This window comes from Poecilia reticulata, linkage group LG7, assembly GCF_000633615.1.
Source record: "Poecilia reticulata strain Guanapo linkage group LG7, Guppy_female_1.0+MT, whole genome shotgun sequence".
NCBI classification, from domain to species: Eukaryota; Metazoa; Chordata; class Actinopteri; order Cyprinodontiformes; family Poeciliidae; genus Poecilia; species Poecilia reticulata.
This window is the reverse complement of record NC_024337.1, coordinates 25,211,070-25,221,475: the sequence shown is the minus strand read 5'-3', so window position 1 is coordinate 25,221,475 and position 10,406 is coordinate 25,211,070. Positions and strand designations below refer to the sequence as shown.

Sequence of the window (10,406 nt, the reverse complement as noted above, 5' to 3'; positions counted from 1 at the left end):
AGAGAGAGAGAGCCCACTTACATCTCATGAAGTTGATCGATCCCTTCAAAGAAGTCCGCTTCCTCGTCACTGTCTGCGGTATCAGCATCTGAAGAATACCTCTCTTCTTCATTCTGGCCATTTTGAGCGGTGACGAACTCCAAGACTTCGGCCGCAGAGTAAAATCTTCTGACTCCATGTCTTCCCATAATTTTTTTTTCGTGTGTTCGTACCGTGTTTCCAAAAAGGTGTTGCGAAAAATATGGAGGTTAAAGTCCTATGCTTCAAAAAAATTTTCAAATTGAAAAATCTGGAACTTACAGTGACTTACAAATTTGAATTTGTTTTACTTTCTATTGCTCAAACCATAGGGAAGGTATCAGAACACAGGATTAATTTTGGCTTGTATCCATAATGCATCTTCAAATGATATCTGTGTGTGTGCTGTTAACATCTGAGGTCAAGTAGAACTGCAAGAATGTATCTTAAAAGTGGAAAGACATGATGATGGAACGAAAGAGGAGGATGATCTTTATGAAATTCAAAGATAAAATAAGAGAAGGAGTAAAAGGGCAGAGAAAGAGAAAATTATTTCACGGTGCCTGGATACGTTGACTTGAAAGCAGTGCATTGTGGGTAGTCTTTGCCTGGGGGAAACCACTGGAGCAGAAGGACAAAGATGGGAGAGTCTGTGTAGTGCCACTGCGTACACACCCAGTATGTGTTTGTGCATGACTATGCATTAGGGTTTGAGCAGAGTGATGCACAAGCAGCCCACGGTTTGCACCAGCCCACAGAATAATTTGACCCTGCTCATTTCATCGTTGTTCATTCAGCATAATAGCATTTACTCAAATCCTTCTGAGCAGCAAAACAAATGACTAATCAGTCAGAAGGATTTAGGAGGAACCTATTGTTGCAGTGGGTGCTGATGTGCAGTAATGATGATCACGCTTGTCCTATCTGTGTATGTCTGTAAGGAGGATTTTATATAAGACTATCAGATAGGGGGCGAGATGTAGGCAAGAATGCAAATTTAGCATAAGCCGGTTAGGGCCAGTTTTCACTGCCCTGCGCTCCACTGAGCTGCAGACTTGTGAATACGCCAACACGCTAACTTAACAGGACAGGCAAGTGACGTCACATGCCACTGGCCCTGCAGACATCACTGGAGTAACAATGTCGCCGTGCGTGTGCGTACATACTCGTTTACGCCAGCATGTCAGTTTGTGTGTGCGTCAGTGTTTGTGGTCACATCCCAGGCCACGTGCAGCGAAGCTGCTACCGTGAAATACACAGAACCGTACGACTCAGGTCAGGCATGAACACCGATGGCATCTGTGTGCCTCAATGTGCTGCTCTACTACACCGAGTAAACACACAGTGAGTTAAAATGCTGTTAATTACATGAATCTTCTCTCTAAACAAGTCAGTATGCACAAAACACACTAGATACATTGAAAGTAAAAAAAATCTAACTTATATTGTTTTCTAACATGTTTTTTTGTTAGATTAATGACCTATAATAATGTCTTAATTTAATGAATATGAATGTGTGCTATATATTTGTCTGTTACAGTTAAACTGAAAAGGATGTTGCGTTATATGTGCGGAAAAGTAAAAAAAATAATAATTTGGAATACTTTTGCATCACACAAATTAGGCATTTCAACAAAGGTAGCATGGCCCTACTAGTGTCGAGCTACCCCAATGATTTAAACAATTACATTTTAAACACTTAAAAGAAATTGTCTGACTGTAAAGAACATGGAAACTAATGGATGCCACCAATTACTGTGAAATTGCAGACTGCTAATATTCACTACCAACGCATTTTGAATTGCCTTGTTGCTGAAAATGTACTATATAAATAAAATCACCTTACCTTATCTTAACAATTTAGTATGAGTTGTTATAATAAAGTAACCATAAACAGATAATGTACATCTGACTTGCTTGTTTGCTTGCTATTGTTATATTTCTACTAAACGTAAAAGAACAAATACCATCAATAACGTCAGAGAACCTTTTCAAAAATTTCAGCTAACCTTTTTTAACAGTTCCGCTTTGAAACTCCATTTGTGGGCTGTTTTTTTTTTTTTAACTAGCTAAATGCCTGAGTGAAAAGCCAGACTAATCAACCAGCTAATATCAGATAGTTTTATTCCCAATGTAACTTCATAAAGTGCAAAATAATGAAACTTTATCATAGTTTATACAATAAACATACCTACGTTAAAATTACTCCTTAGTGTTTATTCTTAATTTTACTTCTGTTTTTATCCGCATGAAAATGTAAATAAACCAAAGTTGTTGATAATGTTAATACAACCATAATAATCATATAAAAAACTTTCAATTTAAATTTTCATTTACACACAGTTCAATGTTGGTGTACCATGACAACATCCTACCAGACTATAATGGATACTGGCTGGAAGTTCTTGGATTTCTCGGTCTATTATAGTTCCTTTTCACTCTTACGGACACAGACCTTTTGAAATTGATAGCCAGTGTTCATAAAGTAATCAGGAACAATGTTTTCCTTTATTATATATAGTACATACTGAAGGAAATGTTTAACATTGTGTAACTGGTAATATGTTACAAACAAGACTGATTGGAAATATTGTACTTGCATGTGTAAACATCATTTGTGCAGCTGTTTTTTTTATTATTATTTTGATCTATGAACCCATAAAATACATACAAAAAGGCTTAGTCTAAGTTCTTTTCATTTTAGTTTGTTTCATTATTGCTTCAATGAATTCCCCATTTTGACAGGAAAGTATCCTTTCAAAAATATATTTCCTTCACCAAACCTTTTTAGCATTGCTAGGCACAGACACTTAAACATTTCTGTAATCTGACACATCTTTCTGTAAACACATGTACAAAGACACACATACTCTCTCAAGCACAAGTTAAGTCACAGGCTCATCTTTTCTTTTAAATGCACATCACTGATACAAATAGATGAGGACATGACTGACAACAGCTGCCTAATATGGTTCACTATGAGTCAAAAACAAACTCAAAATGATGAGCAGTAACAAAAAAACCTGATAAAATCTATAATTCATTCTAAAAATACCAAAGTGTTACATTACAAATACCTACAAGTACACACTTATAAATATATATTTGATTTCTTCTGTCATTGATATGCTTTTTTTCTTTTTTTTTCTTTTTTTTTTAGATAAAACAAAATTTATATTGTTGAATTCAGCTTCTGAAATCTGCTTAAAGTGGAAGATACTCTTCTTATCAGTGCATAGTCAAATACCTGTGAAATGTAGCTACCCGAGTCTCAAATGTTAGGTACATTTATGCAAAAATTCAAAAAAATTCTCACTCTTTGCACACATGTACAAACCCAAACATGGCATCCAGAGATAATTAGGTTAAAGGGAAGAGGCTTATAGAGTCCAGGGAAAACTTTACCACCTCTTAGGCAATAGCATTTTCCAGTGGTTCCTTTTCATCTGCAGTAGCATGATCGGCCCCCTGTGCTGCAGCCAGCTCCTCATTCTTCTTCAACTCGCGCTGATATTTGGCCATGATTGCCGCATAGGCACATCCATACACTGCTGCAGCCAGCATCATCAGACACACAATCCCACACACTACACCTGTGATGATCACTGTGGCAATGGCATGGCGCAGGTTGACAGGCCGATGCTTCTGCTTAGTTTCACACTCTGCCATGCCTCCTGCCCCTCCTCCTCCCGCTCCACCTCCACCTCCAACACCAAAACCCTCACCTATCGCCATGGGGACATGGAGAGAGTGGCTGGAGGGATGGGCATGGTTGCCATGGACGTGGCCTCTCAGTAGCTTCTCAGACTCTAGATGGTGTATGTTGGCAAACAGGTAATGGTAGCTTGTGGTCATACAGGCATGGAACAGCTGATAAGGAATTTTTTGCAAGTCTTTGTCCTTCATTCCTTCTGGTTGAGTGCAGAGAACTTCATCCACAACTCCACCTTGAGAGTAAGGAGAAACAGGTGAAGAAAATCAAGATAAAGGCATGAAAGAATGTGTTAAGTTGTCATTTCTACTCAGGAAATGTCACACAATTTCCCTTTAATGATGATTGTAGAATTTATGTTGAAGACCAGCTTCCTCTGTGTTAAGAAACATCTTTAACATGTTAAATGTGTGACATCTAAAGAGTTCTCTCTTCTGGATCACAAGACCCAAAGAAATTGGTTCTTCCACGAAAGGAATCAAATCAGGAGTTCATCAGTTTGCCTCTAGTTTCTTTTCAAATCCAGTGTCCTTTGGCACACACTTCCAATTCTGTCAACTTAATTATCCACTAGCTTTGTGTCTGTATGCTTACTTAAATCTGGGTCCATTGTGTTGTTTTGCACTAATTAGAATTTTCATCTGGCAAGAAAACATTTATGTCAGAGTATCATGGGCATGTAGGCGGACTATCTAACTCCATGAATGCCTTGGCTTCACTGCAGAGTGGTAATTTTGTTATCCAATGCCTGCTGCGTTTGGTCTAGCATGGGAAATTATACGGGTTGCTTTATCTGACTTAACAAACCAGAGAATTTACTGGAGATTCTCCTTCATGCATGAAGGACCTAAACGAGGAGCATTCAGCTGTAAATATTATATTTACTTACATAATACGTGCTAGTATGTATTATTAGCATGCTACACATAACAAAAAAAAATAAAGGGTAAAAAACAAATCTCTAGTTTGTGCTTTTCAACGCAGCCCACTAATAAAAGCAAGATTCAAAGGGAGCAGAAGAGAATGATCTACAATAAGAGAACATAACTTATATTCAAATGATACATATTTTGTATATTTTCAGGTAAGAGAAGTTGTATTTCTCTGTGTTTGCATGTTATTTCTACCCAACCGTTGCTGGAATATCTTTGTGTAAAAAGACTATTAAATAGTCTAGAATAATAAAATAGACTCCTCAGTGTCTAGAGTTCAAACCACCTGGGGAAACGCCCTCAGCAGCTGAGACACTGATAAAAGTCATTATTTTGCTGCCTTTCAGACATTTACTGTGGATTTTTGCTATAGCCACTCAATGTGAGGATCAGTAACAAAATGAGGGAGGACAGAAGTGCCATATTAAAAATTTGACTTGATTTGACAGAAATTCCATCATGGGAAACTTGTGATATAATAACATTGAACCAGTGGCAGATATCTCCCTGGTAATCTGGATTCCTGTGTGAATAAAGTTCCTAATCGTCTAACCTTTAAAGAGGTAGGTCTCCAGCCAGAGTTTGAGGCCAATAAGCTGGCAGTCACACCTCCAGGGGTTGTTTCGTAGTGTTATGCTGTCCAGGTGGGTCATGGTGTCCAACAGCGAGCGATCCAATCTTGTTAGTTTGTTGTTTGCTAAGCCCAGGTAGCTGAGGTTTTTCAGACTGTCCCCCATGACTCCCGGCAAACCCCACAGACTAACAAGAGACATAGTAAGAGAATCAGATTAAAGGAAGCTTTTGTGGTAATCTCTGGTAAACTGAAATTCATGTTGAACTCAAAGTTGACTCTTGCTCTCATCTTTCACTGCTACCTCAAATTGTGTAAGTGTTAAAAAAATCCCTTAATATAAATATTTCTATTTATATTAGAAATTTGGAATAATTAAAAAAATTATTCCAAATTTTTTAAATTTGGAATAATTTAAAAAAACAGCTTAGATCTATACAGAGCTTTTTATTTTGTTTTTACGCAATCCTCTTGTCACAATGGTAATATTGTTTATTTTTATACTTTATTGAAAAGACTGTACTGCACATCTCTTGCTACATTTAGCTTTGCAAGCTCTCTGGCTAACTGTTGCATCTTGTGCAGCTTTGTATTATGTATCTAGAATCAAGTGTGAATTAACCTTTTTATTGCAAAGGCTTGTGTTTCTAATCACTTCATGTTCAAAAATATTCCCAGAGTTTGGAAGGCCTTTGTCCCTTTTGTCTTGCATGTTCGAAAAAGGCTTTAAAAGATTAATTTCCAGACGCTTGAATCTCTTATTATTCTCAATGATCTTGAAATTCCTCTTGAAGAAATGTGTAATTATTTCACGTAGTTCTTTGGAATTAATTGAGTAGGTTTTTAGTCACTAAAACCTAATGTAATCTAAATAACCTAAATAAAATTGAGGTAAAATTTTATTTAGGTTAAATTATTGCAATTGCTTTTCCTTTTTATTCTTCAGTTTTTCAATGATGCTCGTGATGGTGTGACATTTTCAAGCATCTATACTTAACCTGTTGTGTGAGAGGTCAAGATGGGAAAGTGAGCGAATAGGCCCAAGCAGCCGTTTGTCAAGGTCTCTGATGCCGTTGTATGCCAGGCTGAGGCGCTGCAGAGTCCTCAGACCTTGTAGAGCAGTTGGTGAAATAAATGTTATAGAGTTATTAGACAGATCGAGAATGCGCACATGAGGTATTTCCTTGAAAGCCACCGATCCGAGTCCCCTGATACGGTTATCTTGAAGATACAGTTCCTGTGTGTCTGGTTGTAGTCTCCGAGGGATGTCATAGAGGCCTCGACCCCGACAGTCCACCACTTTAGTGTTGCTGTTGCAGCTGCACTCCTTTGGACAGGCATGTGACAAAGGCAGGGAGGAGAGGAGTGCACACACCAAAATCACTGTGGAGACACAGGAACGAGACATTGCAATGCCACGTGAGTGCATACTACATTGATCTAATTTGAATTTAATGGTAACACTTTATTTGAAGGGGTGTGCATAAGACTGACATGACATCTGTCATGAACATAAAAAAGTCTTTATGAATGTTTATGACATTTCATTCATAAACGTTTCATTCAGTAAATAATGACACTTTTAATGCAAAGTTGCTCAAAAAGTTGTATTGAAAGTCCATTAAAAATTCAAACTTTGCATTAGATTATCATAATTTACAAAATCATGCAAAGTTGGCACTTTTAATGGACTTTTAATGCAACTTTTAGAGCAACTTTGCATTAAAATTGTCATTGTTTACCGAATGACACTTCATGACAACTGTCATAAACATTCATAAAGACTTCTTCATGTTCATGACAAGTGTTATGTCATGTTTATGACAATGTCATGTCAGTCTTATGCACACCCATTCAAATAAAGTGTTACCAATTTAGTTGATAGTTTCAATTTCATTGCTCCCACGTACTGGCATGCGTAATTAACCACATCGTTTCAAAGTTTCCCATGTCCATGGTCACTCTCACATTTATTTTATTCCTACTTTACTTTGCTTTTATCCAGATGATTTTGCTTTTAAATTAAACTTATAACTAATGCGCACCACCAGTTCTTAGCAATAACACCTCCCCTCCCGCCCCCTTATAAAGTGACCCCTGGTAACTTCACCAAAGCTTCATAACCCCTCGCCCACACACAAATCTATACGCAGCACATACTGGGTGTCTGATTCCCTTTGAGATAACTTCACATGTCCATTCCTTCTGGAACATAACAGCATTATTTATAGCATTGGCTTGACTAGCTGGAGGCTCAATGAAATGAAGCTCGTACCCAAGTCTATGAGTGTAGCTTGCTCATAAGTTGCATCATAGCTGTTGCATAGGTAGAAAAACTGTGCCATGTTTATTATTATTTATCAAATTACTAAATCATTTTGATAAATGTTTCCTCCTACTAATTCCTATAAATGTTTTGTAAGTGGGGATTCATGGTGTTTTCTCAAATATGTCTCTGTTCTTTCTGTATAGGCCAGCAGGATTGCCATTGACTCGTCCGTTCTTATGAAACCACTGTAAAGCTAGTCAGAAGTCAATACTTTTTCTACTCACACATTATGAAACAAGTTCTCTTTCTCACACCCATTTCATTTGTAACCCAGCGGTCGTGATTCTGTTTGTGACCCTTTACTGACCCCTCAAAACTGTGTACTCAGTTGGAATAATCCGTGGTCAGGTCTCCTGATAGACGGCAAAGTTTGCTTTGTTTGTGTCTCTTTTTTTCATTTGCTGCGTGAGCGGAGTGTGTGGGTTATCAGCAAACATGCTTTTAAATTTGCATATAAAATCACGTGCACAAGCACTATAACATATAAACCCCTCCTCAGTGTCAAAAAAAGTGATTTCATTGTGGCATGAATTTTTATTCATTTCTACCACCATTTAGCAGCCTCCAGAAATGATCTACATACACTCTTGGGGTCGTGACCCCCAGCTTGGGAATGAATGGATTAAATGACACCTATTTACTTCACAGTCTGCTCTTTGAAGCACTCGGGGCCACAGAAACCACAACTCTTCTTTGAGCTTGAAGAAATATGTTACAAGTACCGGTACTTTTACATTTCTCTTAATTCCCCTAGCAAGTGTTGCAGATTTCCTGTCAAGTTCAACACAAGAAGTTAGCTTCTTGTGTTGACTGGGAATCTTTTAGGTCATTTGGGTCATTTGGTCTTCATAGCATGTACATAAAGAAATGTAATTACATGAGCTTTTTTTTTTGTGCATTAGTTGAAAAACAAACTCTCGAGTGTTCATATAGACATGGCACGAGCCGAGATGGGCATTATAACAGGAGCTATGAAATGAGGTCAATGCAAAGGACTGGCTTTTTGCTGTTGTGTCCCTTCATGATAAAGCCGATAACAAGAAGTTCGTAATGACATGCCCACATTACCCATATCAGTTGCAACTGTGAATAACCTCAACTGTCAATATCACACTAATTGCAACGTGTAAAAAGAATAAACGCTCACCTGATATGAAGCAGTTAGTGTAGAAAAGTGATTATAATAATTAATTTAAGTTACAAATCCTGATTAATGCCTCATAACCCTTGCACACCCACATAGAAATTACACTCACAAAACACCAGCGATGGAGATCCTACCTCTCATTTCTGCCAGGTTCTGGGCCGTGTTGTGTTCAGGGTTCTTTTAGCTCCCTTTTGGTATTGCAGTGAGTCTCACTGGTGTAGGATCCATTTGTCGTCATTGAGGTTGAGATCGTCTGGTCCCGGCTCTCATTCGGTTGGTCTGATCAATGGGTGGCAATTGGAGAGCAAAAAGAAAAGCGGCAGAAACCAGCGTTGCCCTCAGGTTTCCCAGCAGTGCCTGCGAGGGCATGAAACCCCATCAGAGCAGGCAGATCAGAGCGCTAGCTCACTGCCAGCCAGTCTGGAAATCACTCGAGTTCGGAGCTCTTCCTCTCTCTCCCTCTCTCTCTTCTTGTCTATCTCTCTTGCTCTCTATCTCTCCTTTTGTTGCTCTCTTACTATCTCCCAAATCCTCACATGGCTTCCTGAATGTTTTTGTTCCTAGTGTTTGCCGTTCTTAGTACGTTGCCATTTCTCATGACTAGAATTTGTTGTTCTATTGACACCAAATCAACATTTGGCCCTGTCTGTCTTTCTCTCTGTTTTGCTCACTCTTCACCCCTCACCCCTCCTCCTCTATCCCCAGTTGCATTGGTGTATATGATGGTGTGTCATCTCCCTCTGGACAGCTGTGCCTCCTAAATCATAGCACAAACACATTCACCAACATCCATGTTTCACCTCCTGTTACTCTGGCAAGAACTGAACAAGACAAAATTAGATCGGGAATGCAGCGAGGCAATAAAAATACTCATGCACTTAAATACACAATGCCTATTGCTGTGGCACGCTTTGATAATATTATGCATAAGCCGTGGGCAGAGGGGCTGGCAGAACACGCCCTCAGCACAGCAACGCAGCTTGCACAAATGCACATGTTGGTGCACACATACAGTTCGACATTGGGAAGCTGCAATAAATTTGCTTGGATTTATTTTATTTTTTTTTCCTTTCATTGCTCATTAAAAGATTGACTGTTAGGCTGATGTTACTGCACGAATCCTTGTTGATATTAAGCTGTTTTGATGCTTGCTAGCTCACTCTGGTTTCTGGGTATTTGCCCTTCTGTTTGACAACATCCTGTTCTGTTCTTATTGTGGGTCTACTATTTGCTTGTTTTCCCATCTGTAAAAGCAACTTACAAATTGAATACAAGAGGACATATTAGACTTGAACATTGAGCTTTCCAGTAGTTTTAAAATGTGTATAAACATGTAGAGAATAATCTGCACACAGACACTCGCATTCACAGCCATGTTTGAAACATTACTGAACCAAACCTATGCGGGAAAATAAATCTTCACATTTGTGATGTTGTATTAGATATACTAAATGAATGTATGTTAATGTATTTAGTTACTCTGTTCTGAAAATTTTCTGCAAAACAAAAAAAAAGTTATTTCCTGTTTTGCTTTAATCTACTGTTGTCATGGTGAGTGCAGGAGACGGTCAGGCAGAAGTTAGATGACATTAGGTTTAATGAAATGACCAGACCACAGTGGAATCCACTCAATTCAAGTGAGCAGTGGCTGACTGACAATAGCTGCATTCCCATTACAAATGTGTGCAAATCGTTTT

General features: G+C 38.4%; 2 protein-coding genes across 2 annotated transcripts in view; one reads left to right on the top strand and one right to left on the bottom strand.

Annotated features, from left to right (window-relative positions):
* The window catches only part of cacna2d3a (calcium channel, voltage-dependent, alpha 2/delta subunit 3a), a 112,758-nt gene that overhangs the window by 82,134 nt on the left and 20,218 nt on the right, over nt 1-10,406 (top strand). The gene's annotated exons all lie outside the window — the stretch shown is intronic.
* Nucleotides 2,500-9,397, bottom strand: lrtm1 (leucine rich repeats and transmembrane domains 1). The gene is made up of 4 exons (XM_008413827.1): nt 8,844-9,397; nt 6,232-6,616; nt 5,216-5,421; nt 2,500-3,965 (listed from the first exon to the last, which is right to left on the bottom strand). The coding sequence occupies exons 1-4, from the start codon at nt 8,848-8,850 to the stop codon at nt 3,430-3,432; spliced, it is 1,134 nt and encodes a 377-aa protein (XP_008412049.1). The 5' UTR covers nt 8,851-9,397; the 3' UTR covers nt 2,500-3,429.

What these genes read in the sequence shown, in the direction of transcription:
- lrtm1 (XM_008413827.1), bottom strand. An exon ending in CTTGACCTCTCACACAACAG is followed by an intron (nt 5,422 to 6,231) that starts GTTAAGTATAGA and finishes GTCTCTTGTTAG; the next exon opens with TCTGTGGGGTTTGCCGGGAG. An exon ending in GGAGACCTACCTCTTTAAAG is followed by an intron (nt 3,966 to 5,215) that starts GTTAGACGATTA and finishes CTTACTCTCAAG; the next exon opens with GTGGAGTTGTGGATGAAGTT.